We start from the raw sequence: 12,934 nt of genomic DNA, 5'->3' as shown, positions 1-12,934 counted from the left end.
CCTGCCCCCCACACCGCTCCAGCCCCCGTCCCCCGGTCCCGACCAACCTCCGGCGTGCCAACTCCTGCTACGCGCAGCCAGTCCACTTTGGCCATCGTCCAGTCCTCGGCCACCGGGTCTAGGAAGAGGCACCGCAGCAGGACAGAGTCCCCAGCGCTGGCTCGAAGCTGAGGCTCCGTGAACACCCAGCCAGCCCACCCGCTGCATCGCTCTGCCAGGGACAAGGACAGCAGGATGAGTCCAGGGAGGACGGTCAGATGCAGCCTGCCTGTCCCCATAGGTATCTCCTCTCCAGATAAGCCTGGGGCTAATGGCACTGACCAGTCCAGAGCGCAACAGGGAGGCCCTGCTCCCTGTGCAGGCAAAGCCTCTCCCTGACCCCTGCTTTTGGCGTGCCTGGGATGCGGGGCAGCACATCCTCCCAGCCGCCAGAGCAAGGGCTGCTGCGCTCGCTGAACAAGCCACACAGAAGGCAAGTGGGGAAGCACAACCCCAGCCCTCTGCGTCGCCCAGCCAAAGCCGGCAGCTCCTGCAGGCTTGTTCCTGTGAGTCACTGGCCAGGAGAACCAGTGCCACTCATCTACACCAGGCCAGGGGCAATTCAACCACTTCACACGAACTGCAGTTCCCCTTTCACAACCTGCCCATTTGGCTTCCTCACCCCTTGCTCACAGGCTCCTGACCTGGGCTGGGACCTGTCTGCCCACAGAAATACTGCTTAGGGTTTCTAGAGAAGCTGGACAGTGGGGAAAAAAAAACAAACCAGAGGCACTTCAAAGAGCACAGAGGTGACAGAACCAGCATGAAGCAGCTGCCGACACGGTGGGCTGCAAAGCATGCGGCAGGAAGAGGAAACAAGCGGGGCAGAAAACGTCCCTGGAGCTTGTCAAGAAAAGCCCTGCGCGCCCCAGAGTCTGCACCAGCAAAACCCAGAAAGAGCAGCTGAGGCTCTGGCACTTGTTTGTCGAGAACTAGGCGAGCTGATTCAGCAGGGAGCTGCTCGGACAGGTAGGCTCTTCCCGGTATCTTAGCCACTCTGCCCGCTCTGTCCACAAGCCACTGAGGGCTGGGCCCTGGCGAAGCACCAAGTACTTGTCTGATGCCCTGTAAATAATAAATGCAAAGTGCTCCAGCTTCCCAAACAGGTTCCTTTTGGTCTTGACCAGCTGCGGAGCTGAAAATGTCAACTATTTGCCAGTGGAGAAGACCAAGGGAGCCAGTTGCCTTGAGCAGAGCCAAAAATCAGTACCTTGGAAACCTTTCCCTGTATTTAGAATTGGCAAAGCAGACGCCTCTTTCGAAGCCTGGGAGCCTGGCAGGGTAAGCACAGGGCTCCGTCCCGGGCTGCCGGCGCACTGTGCGGCCTGTCTGTGCGTGAGCTCCGCGGGAGGGAACCGGCAGCACCCGGAGAGCAGCGGAGCGACTGGGACCCAGCAGCCCCCTTACTGCTGCCAGCTCCGTGCGCCTGCGGGCCCCCAGAGGCTTCTCACCCCAGGAAGAGAGGAACCGATGGGCCTTTCAGCAAAGGCAGAGGGGGAAGCAGGCAAGGTAAGTAAAATCACCAGAACGACTTACAGCTTACCCAGCCATGTCAGCACCAGCGTCAAGCACAGCAACACCACCATCTTACTCCACCAGCAACTTGCAACCGAACTGAACACCCGGGTCAGAAAAAGCCTTCCTTCAGTTCTTCAGAGGGAACACGATCTTTGCTGCCGGGATGTTCAGCCTCTCAAGTCAGCCACTATCCCCGCTGGGAGCCTGCAACTCAGTGAAGCACAGATGTCAGCTACGTCTGGTGTGAGGTCGAGCCTCTAGCATCTGAACCGTTCATAGATGTTAACTCTGCTCAGAGAGTTTTTCTACTACATACTCAGAGAAGTTTGGTCCTAAAAACACCGACCTCTTACTCTAGAAAGAACTCCCTTGTTCCAGGGTGCTGCATACGGCGAGAACTTCTGCTGGAACACTTCAGGGTCTGGCCAGATAGGGTCACGTGTGCTCACCGTGACCCGCTGCACATCTCTCAAAACAAAGCCGGACTGCAGACACATCCTGCAGCCCGAGGAAGGACTGGCTGGCATCATCAGGAATATGCCAGCCAGCGCTCACACGTGGATCACAGCAAGGCAAAAGTCAGTACCCTGCTTGCTGTGACTCTGCTCCATGACTCCGAGCTATGCCCATTCAAAAGCGATAAACAGATTTAAAGGCAAAAGCTACTGAGAGAAGCCCTCCCGCTTGGAGAACCTGCACATCACAGCTGAATTTGGGGCTGCCATTACCAGCACACGTTTTCCAATACGTGCATTTTTGCTGCAGAAAGGCAACCAGAGCCGAATCATCTCTGAAGTCTTGCTAGCTTCTCTCATTTTTCTCCACTGTGCGAGTCAGGATTTTTAGACCAGCTTCAGTAAGGCTTGGGAGGGGGAAAAAGTCCCAGATACTTTTCCCCAAGAAAGAGCCATGAAAGGCGTTAAGAGTAATTACGTAAGGGAAACATCTGCCATTATTCCCATCGCTCTCAGAGATCCATGGTTCCCTCAGTGCTGGGGAGCCGGAAGCCACAGCGACGGATCTGTGGTCCTGGGATAGCACGTGTCCCAGGGCAGCGCCCACGTCCTTGGCACTCCATGCAGAACCCACGGTGACGATCACGCCAGGCACCAAGGGCAGCAGGGAGGCGAAGGGGGACGTGCCAGCTCTGGCAGGAACAGCCACTGCAGCTCCGCAGAGCGCGTGCAGGGAGCGGGCAAGGCCTCCTCCCCACCGCTGCTCCTCTCCTAAGGAACTTCCATCTCTTTACATGGCCAGACACGTTTGCTAACACCTTTTTCTTTGCAAATGCGTTTTTCTCAGGAAAGGAAGCTCAGAAACACCCTGAGACAGGCTCAGACAGGGATTCCAGGCCCAGAGTTAGCTGCTGGGGGACCCACAAGTCTGTTCTAGGCTGAGAGACAGTCCCTACAGCTTTCAGTGATGTAAAACCACCTCTGCCCTTCACTGTCCTCCCCCATCCTAGAGACAAAATCCCGAAAAGCGGCAGGAAGCCTTCTGGAATGCTCTCAAATCTGCCTTTCAAAAAACATGATGTATTTGGGGGTTGGGTTTTTTGGAGGTGGAGGGGAGAGCCGTGTGGTTTGACTGCACTGTTTGCAGCTCTGCTGTGACACACTTTGCTGTACAACCTGCGCTTGTGCACACACAACCTACAAACACGCCAAAATTCACGCTCAGCTCCAAAGCTCTCAGCTGGTGCAGCACATCTCAGTGCAGCAGGCCAATGCATCCTACTTTCTAGCTGTACTGCCAAAAGCTGTAGAACTCAAGCAGAGCTACATCCTCCCACGACCACCCCCATGCAGGACCCAAAATAGGAGCCAGCTTAAAAAAAAAAAAAAAAAAAAAAAAAAAAAAAAAAAAAGTCCTCAGCACACAGAGGCCTGTGTACGGGGATATCTACGCTCAGAACTTCTCTGTAGCTGAGCTACTGAGGCTCTGGTCTTTATTTGCCATCAAATCCGTCCTGGACTTATCACCCTGTTTTTCAGAGTAAGTTCTGGCCCTGTCTGGGAACACATTTTTGCAGGGTCTCCCTCTGCAGCACACACCAGCAAGTGGGTGCTCTGCGTGCAGCAGCTGAAGACAGCACCCACTCACCCAGGCTGTTACGTACATTACGGTGCTGACATATCCAAACCCTTCCGCAGGATAATTGCCGTTACTAAACATTTTGGGAAAAAAAATACATAGATACCATATTGCCTTCACCTTTTCCTGCTTTTGCACATGGTATCTGAATCCTCAGCACGTCTATGTTTCCCCAGTTCTTTTTTCAGAAGCGAACAACAACAACAACAACAAAATATTATGGCAAAAACACTCACCTAGTGTGGCTTGGGGCAGTCAACTTATCTCTTGCACGAAGGGTTCTTCAGTGACTAATTTGGAGTAACTGAAAGAAGCAGTTGCTAAATCCTCTTGAGGTCATACATGCAAGACATTTGTCTTACTTACCAGTCTTTGGTTTTGAGTCTCCTATTTCAGGTTCAGTTTGGTGGTCGCTTTCAACTCGCAAGAGGAAGTGAGGAGCTAGATTGAAGTACTGACACACCACAACGCAGAAGGGACTGGCACGGAGAGGTGAGAACTAGAGCCGCGTATGCCTGCGAGCAGATGATGGGTGTGCAGCGTCATAAGGAGACGACACCTCACAGGTCCAAGACGTGGCTCAGTCCCAGTCCTTCCATCAGGGCAGACTGATCTGATCAGTCACCGTGTGAGAAGTCACAACAGAGGGATTCTGGGCAAGCAACCCTTTGGCGGCTGGTGCTCCCTCCTGGGCTGTTTTTGGGACCAGAGCTGGTTAAGGAACCACCTCTCCTGCAGACTGGATCTTGTCCCGACGAGGTACCAGCAGCAAGTGACACCGAGTGACTCTGCTGAGCCTTAGTGCTGGGAGTGCCGGGGCCGCAGGCTGGCGAGCATCCCACAGGCACAGGGGCCACGCTCCGCGCGCTTTCCACAGAGCGGTCAGCTGCTCCCTTTTGAAACACGTACAAGATGCGCAGCAGGGACTGCTTTCAGCCAGCACCACCACCCCCAGTCACTTCGAAAGCATGTTTTCATCCTTCCTCTTCCTCTGGAGTACCGCAGCAATCACTGTTCTCTGCCCCAGGATCAGTGGTTGCAATGGTGCTAAGCAACTTCCACACAGCAAGTGAAGGGTTAAACCCGGCCGGCAGCCAAGCACCAGGCAGCCCCTCGCTCACCCTCCCCTGCCTGGGGCATGGCGGGGAGAACTGGAGGGGTAAAGGGGACTGGTAAGTTAAGGTAAAAAACAGTTTAATAATTAAGTAGAACAACAACAGAATGTACAAAGGGGTAACGCACAGTGTGATTGTTCACCACCTGCCGACTCACACCCAGCCCATCCCTGGGCAGGGAGAGATCCCCCCTCCTTCCCCTCCTCTACACGCTGAGCATGGCGGGACATGATCTGGAATATTCCCTTGGCCAGTCTGGGCCCGGTGCTCTGGCCGTGCTCCCTCCCAGCTTCTTGTGCACCCAGACTTGGGGAGCCGGAGAGCCCCTGTTCTCTTAGCAACAACAGAAAACATCACTGTCTTATCACCACTCTTCTCATACCAAATCCCATACTGAATCCAAGTGCAGCACTGCTCCAGCTATTAGGAAAAAAAATAAGATCTATCCCAGCCAAAACAGGACACAAAGGAAGAGAAAATTAAGTCTTGTTCACGCTCAACACCACTCACAATCCAGAATGCTATTAGCTTCAAGGTGGTAATTTAGCTTCGCACCAGAGATCTGCCCAGGATCTAGGCCGCTGTTTGCAAAGGAGTCACAGCTGAGGGAAAACATTTTGCAGAAAACATGAGTCATTCATTTCCACAAAGAACTGGAGGGATGTATTATTGCTGAAAGAGGAACAAAGCCACTTCCTCCCCACTACATATCCCACCGACATCCTTTCTCAGGAGTTTTGGTTGGGAGAGACATTGTGCCAGCAGGAAGCACAAGCTTTTTAAGTATTACTTTACAGTAGATGGGAGAAAAATGTATTTCTTTATCTGGAGACCCAGATCTACAGCTAACCTGCTCTGCAGTCAGGAACTTCAACGTACCTGTAACTGGCAGCCAGGACAGAGCTGCTAAAGGGGGACTCGGCACACGCTGCCTTTGGAGTTAAATCCCTGCCTGAAACACCTTTACCCACCATCACATGACAACTTCTATAGCTAAGCAACAACTCAGGATGGCAGCTCAGGAGTTCAACTATATTTAGTCACATTTAGCCAAATAAAAAAAATCCACAGCCCAGAATGGAACAAAGCATTTTATTGGTAATGGCACAATATCACCAGTAAACTCGTAACAGGTATCAGAGGAGACTATTTGACCAATGCTGCACACAGAAAGGAAGCAGGAAACGGCAGCTCTTTAGGTACTGAGCAGACATGGACCCCACTGCTCTCTGCCACCCATTACTGGACTCGGCTGGTGAAAGAGAAAGTACTCTTTCTTACCAGGCAGTCATGATGCACGTTTGGCTGCTTCCCTAAAACGGTACCTAGAAGAAGAGAGGAGGAACATGGCTGTCGTTCCAAACACGGATCATTCCTTTGGATACTGCTTGGCTCAATGGTTGAGGTAGATGGGGTTAATGTTTCCCCAGATACAGAGTCCCCATTTGCATTTCTGATTTTAATTTTCTAAGAATTGTGCTTCACTCCTACAAGTAGGAGATGTACCTAGTACTGCAGCTGTTGGACAAATAATAAAAGAAAGAAGGAAAGATAAAACTCAACAATGTAAGGTAACACTACCGTGCAGTCGGTGACTTCAAAACAGAATCAGCTAACAGGAGGAACAAAATTAAGTGGCAGATTCAACCAAGAAATAGTTAAAAAGCAGTAGGTTCTCATCACTCCAAGACAAAGGATGCCACGTACCAATTTAATCAGTTTTAAGTCCTTAGAAGTATGTTCCAAAAAAAAAATTGAGAGGAAAACATTGTCAATGCCCAATGATGATCACCTTAGAGAGCAGATGTCACTCTGGAGTAGCCTGTGCTTTAGGCAATTCGAATTCAAGGGCTCAGGAAAGGAGGGATGCCACCAATAATAAGGGAAACAAATTTACAAGTCAACTAAGAAACAGGCAGTGTCAGACTGCTGGTAGGAAACAGGCTGTACAGCTGTAGGCACTGAGGTTTCTGTAGGCACCGGAGAAATGAGGTTAAGACATATTTTTTTTTCCCCAATAAATTAGAAAGATTTCCAGAATCGTTACTTTGTGCTTAAATAAAAGTGAATTAACCCATTGGCATTATTCTTCCAATCTACCAAGATCTGAGCAGGTCTTTCAACCTGCACTGGTTATCCAGCAGCCTTCATACACCTATCTAGGCAGCATCTTCAGTGCTGTAATTTTGTTCTTTATCCACAGCTTTAGTCTTTCACCAGTACGGGTCTTCCTCATCCGTGTCCTAAACAGGGAGCATGGAGAGAGAAATGGAGACCGTGTATGAAGATACAAACCAAGTTATGAGGTCAATGAAATGCTGAGCCTGCTAGGCTTCTGACAAGAGCACAACTGCTTTCCAAAACGCTGCTCTGCTCGCATGAGCCGTGGGACTTGCATTCGTGTAAGCGCTGGCAGCTAAATCTGTTTGACTTAGCACAGAGAGACAGGTGAACCGCCACTGGATAACCAACATAAGAAGCAAAGTAGCAGCTAAAACTCAAGCAAAACACAAGCCATAAAGTGCAGCCAGCCATCTTTTTAAAAAGCACCACCAGCCCCTACAGAGAAGGTCCGGCGCAGCACAAGTTGTTGTTTTTCAGCTACAACCAACCACATACTTTCAGATCCCCACTGTCTATTGTTTTAGCCGCAGGAACCATCTGACAGCATCCCCACAACCCAGCCCTGCAGCTCTCAACTTGAAAGAAATTCAAACGTAGCAGCTCTCTAAGGCAAATCTCACTAACTTTCCAGCCATTTTAAAGTCCAAACAGATTTTTCACTGGCTTTGCAACTTTCATTATTTGGCATATTTAAGCATGAAAAAGTCCATTACAGAAACCTCAAAAATGTAGAATCAGTGAAGTGAGTGAGACAGGATGTTCAGAGACTCGGTAAGGTAAATATTTCAATATCGGGGAGCAAAGTATCGAACAGATGACAAAATACTCAATCTGAAAGCAGCAGGATTATAGCATTCAGATTTGCCTTCTCTCAAGGGGTGAGAAGACCTTTTTCAATTTTTAAAATCTCCACTGTCTGACAGCACTGGTCTGACTGAATCGGGGCTGGCAGCCTTTCCCCACCTCCTCTCCACCTGCAGTAAAGCAATGGTGCCTCCCCGCTCCCCAGCAGCCTTGCCAGCTCCCACGGCAACTCTCCCTCTTGCATAAAGCATTGCCTGCTTATTGGACCTCTCAAAACTCTTTTTTTCCCCTACACTGCTGCATTGTAACTGCTGTGTCTTATGTAGAATTGTAAATATTTCATACGTAACTTGCATAATTGCTCATTTTTCATTCTGTATCTAATAAAGCGTAAAACCATCGGCACACACCTGTCTGCATTCGGTACATTTTAAATCACTGGCATTAGAATAGTGTATCAAGCAAGACATTTGAATCCTCCTTACATACTTCCTGACCATGTATAAAAGATATAAAGGTGTGTCTGAGATAAGCTTGCTCTGCAGGACATCAGGAAAAAGTGAAAACACTCTCAAGTTAGGCATATTAGTGAGTTTACTCCAGAATGTGCCGCACTTACGGCTGTGGCTGCTAATGCCAGCACAGAGAACTTAAGAGGCAGATTTTACAAAACAAGTACAGCAGGCGGCAAAAACATTCAGTAGTTCCAGCACAACACATCCCACTAACAGAAGCTTGCTGATAGGGTAGCAAGTGAACAAGCAGGATTAGAAGACAACCACCAGTTCATCAAACAAAACAAACAAAACACCAGAAATAAAACAAACCACAAGAGTTTAGCAGGTTTAGTGACAAAAACAGCGTAAGTAGGATGATGTCCAAAAAGGAGGGAAGGCTGCACACTTCCACTTTAGCAAGAAACACGGCAGACTGAAGTATCACCCCCACCCTGCTGCACTGTCAAACCCCAAGTAGGTTTTGCAGAGCCCTTAAACTGCACGGCACAGCAGCCAGCACTTCAAATTCCAATTTTTCATCTTAAAACGTCAGCTTTGATTTCAATAAAGTCCAATGAAAAATCAATTTGGTGGATCTGAAGACAACCTCCCCTACCAGTAATGCAGTATTTCACAGAATCACAGAATCAACTAGGTTGGAAAGGACCTTGAAGATCATCTAATCCAACCATTATTTCTTAGCAACACCCCCTATAGTTCTCAGCCCCTATAGCCCCTATGTGGAAAACACCAAGGAGCAGAAAGCTAACCAAGTGGGGCGCTTCTCTGACATCCGAGGCGTTATGACAAGCTCTACCTGCTGCTCTTAGCACCTCCTCTGAGCACCAAAGATGACAAAACCACTTACGAAAACACCAGCCTTCACTTACCACACAGTTCAGACACCAGCTTCTCAGTTTCCCCAAGCAGTTGTCTGTCTCTGTATGTTCAGGCCTGTAGAAAAAGCACAGGATTAGGTTGGACCTTTCCCACAACACACATACCAGTATCTCTACGGACCATGAACACTACCACCCTGAACAGAAGGCTTTTCATCACAAAGAAGAGCCTTCGACTGTCCAACAAGCCCAAAAAGAATAGTGTCAGGTCCCTTATTTTGAAGGCAGACATTTCACCTCAGTGCCATGAAGAATATAACAAGAGTTGTTACTTGGCTGACAAATCTTACACCACTAATCAGAACACTGTATTAAAAGCCCATTCTGCAAGAAATCATAGTACTGAATTCCTGGCAAAACCAGGCGCAGCTGCAGCAGTAGCAGTGTTACCTTCTTGTTCTCACCACTGAACCTTTCCAGAACAGAATCCTCTCCAGTTCAGAAGGGAATTCAGTCTCCAAGGCTCATTCAGGACCTGGCATCTCTGCGCAGGCCACAGGGGAACCAGTCAGCATTATTCAGTTTGTGTTGTTGTTACAGGTACTTCACCCCAAAATGCAACGCATAAAGCCCCCGTCAGCAAAATCTCTTGCTGACTTAGGCTGAAATAAATCAGATTACAGAAGTGAAAGACTGTCTAAACCTAAACTGCTTCAGTTTCATGACCTCACACTAATGGCAGAAAAAGAGGGATGTACAGCACTCAGTTTACGCTCCCACAAAGGGGTTTTTGAAAGCTTTCTGACCGCTGGCTAAATTAAGCTCACGGAGAAGTAGATTTCAGTGACTGAACTGCAGATGCTGAGAGCTATGAAATGCAGAACAGTGGAGAATCTGTCCTTTGGCTTGTATTGACAAGCCAAAGTAGAAATACAGGCTTTAGGTTCCAGCCAGAACTTACTCATCAGACACTTCGATGGAGGATTTCTTACAGCCAGATTTTTTTTTCTCCTTTAGCACACCAAATTTCCTTCCCATCCTGACCAACAGCAGAACGACCACAATGATGGAAGGGAGAAATACTAAAATGGACAGCAGCACCGCTGATGTTAGCTGGAAGGAAAGGCCTGCAGGAAAGACAAAGAACAGCCCAGCTGTACCACTTGTAAAATACGGCTTTCTGTGACAAATACTCATCCAGGACACAGGTTGCCAGCCTTTTCCTATAAAGCACAGAGTTGGCAGATTTGAAACAGCTTGTCACTGAATCCGTAGGACTCCTATCACATACCCAGCACAGTAGGGTGTTTTATAGGCAAAAACCACAAAGGAAGGCAGGTCACGACACAGTTCTATCAGCATGTCGGAGCTGCAAATCTGGGGCAGGTCTCACACGCAGGGCAGATGAGGAAATTAAATATTACTGAGAACATGTGTTGGTGATGTGACAGTTATTTTTGGACCAGTATTTCCTAAATGTTTAACTTGTTGTACTGCTGCAGTACGTGGAGACCGGAATCCCTGAGCAAATGCACACTTTTGATTTCTGTTATCACCACAGCTTCCTCTGTTCCTTCCTGCCCTCAATAAATTCTATAGCTCTCTATGTATTTAGCTCAGAAAGAAGGGCTGAGGCAAGTTGCAGAAATTCTAACGTGGAACTCCAGGGAAGCCATTTCACATGTGATGCTCAGGCTTCTAAGATCCTGAGGAAGCTGCAGCGCAGCTGCACCACCCAGACAAGGACACGCTGTTGAGATGGAGGCTTACCCCTCTCCGTAACTATCAGCACTGTCTGGGGAATGTTATGGTACACGTCTGGAGGATTCTTCACGCTGCAGATGAATGTCCCGTTGTCACTCATCACTGGGCTTTCGATAGCAACAGAAGCATCACCCCTGGCAACATTCCCAATCCAGGATATCCTGTCTTTGAACTTTCCCACTGTTGTTGGGTATGGAACAGACTGATAGTGAAAAATCTGAAAGGAGGCAGAGACAGTAATTGCACCAATAAACCGCTTGTCTAAGAAATCAAACTGCTTTCTGGGCTGCAAACTTAAGGGAATACACATTAAGAAATGAGAAGGAACACTTCTTATACAGGAGACTACTTCAAGTTCCTATTTGATAATTCTGAGTCAGACCCATCTCATTAGATCTCCAACGCTTTTATCCACCAGGCTCAGCTCTCAGATGTCACCATTATCATTCTGAGCAACTTGTTCCCTTCTGCAGTTCCTCTGCTTTTGTTTCTTGCACCTTTGCTCTTGCTGTCCTATCAGTAGAGACTTGGCAGACCTCACTTCATACAAGCACCAACCACCCCTGTGTTCCAGATACAAGGACACTCCTAAGAATTCTAACTCATCAGGCAGCAAGTCACTGCTAATCTGTCAAGATGTGCATTTTCTGTTTCCACCTTGAATGAGAGATTTCCAGTGGGCTTTCAGACGTACATATTTATGCTTAGATTTCAAAATGCTGCCAACAAAACAGCAAGTAGCAGCCCACAAACCTTAGAGGCTGTCATCACTGTCTTCAGACTGTCATTGCACACATGTTCTTACCACTCCAAGGTGTATCAGCACGACAGAACTACTAGGGTACAGCTGCCTTCAAGAAGGCTACCAATCAACTGCTTTACAGTCATCCTGTACATAGCTACAGAATACAATGCAGCGCTTGGGTCAAACCCCAAAGTTCATCTGCTTTATCATCATCATGCTATTATGCATTTACAGAGAGTATTTTTTGCCCAAAGAATACTAATGCAATTTCACATGGGAGAGGCAGCAATGATGAGAGTCCCAAACCCCAAAGCGATGAAGAAGCACAGCAAGGCAAACGGAAAAAATATCATCAGATTTTCTGCCTGCACAATCTCCCCTAGAAAAGGACTCCCCGTTCCACTTACTGTTTCCATCTGACCACCTGTGAGCGGCCGGTACGTCCAGTCCACCGTCAGGCTCTCAGTGATGGGAGAACTGGATTTGAATGAGCATTTCAGCGATACCTGTTCACCAATGAAAGCTCGCACTTTAGGACTGGCTTTAATTTCCAGGGAGAGAGCATTGCAGACACCTGATGGAAGAGGCACAAAAGGCAAGGATTAGACTCCTGTTAGCTGTGAGGTGCAGGAGTGATGATGTCCCAAAGGTATCGATGCTCAACCACAGCCCAAAGACAGACAACTTCCCTGACCTATTCTCTGTGGGATTTGAAGTAGCCCCAATTAAATTATTTATCTGGAAAATACCACCAAGAGCCTACAGATATTTAAATATGGAAATAAAGCGATAAAAAACCAAATCAGCTGTCTCTGACAAAGTGCCAGCTTTAGACTATTTCTGGGCAGTTCTGGCTCTGCGTGTCTCGCCCCAAGCGACACAGCCAGGGCACACGTGCCAGGTCGGGTCACCCCGCAGCACCAAGCACTCCTACTTCTCGTTTTCCATGTGTGCAACAATTTCTGTCTCATTCCCCTGCTCGATGCTCCAGCCGGGGACGGGGTGAGCCTGCCCAGCACTCAGCAGGAGCATCGCTCCGGTCCTCCCTTTCAGGAATCTCCTCGCTTATAAAGATTCATTACAGCGATATTCCGCATGAAGTTCTGCTCGACTTGTCACAGCGGACTCCTCTGCTCTTTCTATTGAGATTCGCCAGCTCCCGTGCAAGTTCCTGGCGCTGCACACCTGCTCCGCAGCTGCCAGAGCGAAATGCAGGAGTCCCCACACCACACTTCTTGCCGCCACCTCAAAGTCCTGAAACCTCGAGCTAGCCCTGGGCAAAGCCGAGCTGGGAGGAAGGGACCCGAGGGCGAGCGGAGCGAGGGAGGGCGCTGCCGGCTGCCCGCCGTGCCCGGCTGCCGGGGCTCCCTCCCGCTGCCCCGCACTGACCCGTCC

General features: G+C 49.0%; 2 protein-coding genes across 4 annotated transcripts in view; both read right to left on the bottom strand.

The window, feature by feature from the left end:
• LOC113488528 (junctional adhesion molecule-like) overlaps positions 1 to 3,378 on the bottom strand; it is a 5,964-nt gene extending 2,586 nt beyond the window's left edge. For 2 of the 3 annotated variants that reach the window (XM_026863765.1, XM_026863766.1), the window contains exon 1: positions 48 to 3,378. In XM_026863765.1, coding sequence (XP_026719566.1) covers positions 48 to 278 — 231 coding nt within the window. In that variant the 5' untranslated portion in view covers positions 279 to 3,378. The remainder of the gene's footprint in view (positions 1 to 47) is intronic. The other variant, XM_026863767.1, reaches the window with a different exon arrangement.
• A 3,410-nt stretch (positions 3,379 to 6,788) lies between these two features.
• The window catches only part of MPZL3 (myelin protein zero like 3), a 6,702-nt gene continuing 556 nt past the window's right edge, over positions 6,789 to 12,934 (bottom strand). Inside the window, exons 2-7 of the mRNA XM_026863598.1 lie at positions 12,622 to 12,735; positions 11,947 to 12,113; positions 10,801 to 11,011; positions 9,992 to 10,157; positions 9,082 to 9,145; positions 6,789 to 7,009 (exon numbers count right to left, since the gene is read on the bottom strand). Coding sequence (XP_026719399.1) covers positions 6,980 to 7,009; positions 9,082 to 9,145; positions 9,992 to 10,157; positions 10,801 to 11,011; positions 11,947 to 12,113; positions 12,622 to 12,735 — 752 coding nt within the window. The 3' untranslated portion in view covers positions 6,789 to 6,979. The remainder of the gene's footprint in view (positions 7,010 to 9,081; positions 9,146 to 9,991; positions 10,158 to 10,800; positions 11,012 to 11,946; positions 12,114 to 12,621; positions 12,736 to 12,934) is intronic.

Source organism: Athene cunicularia (genome assembly GCF_003259725.1).
Source record: "Athene cunicularia isolate RWA chromosome 24 unlocalized genomic scaffold, athCun1 chr24_part1, whole genome shotgun sequence".
Lineage (NCBI taxonomy): Eukaryota > Metazoa > Chordata > Aves > Strigiformes > Strigidae > Athene > Athene cunicularia.
The sequence above is the reverse complement of the archived record's forward strand: the minus strand, read 5'-3'. Positions and strand labels throughout refer to the sequence as shown.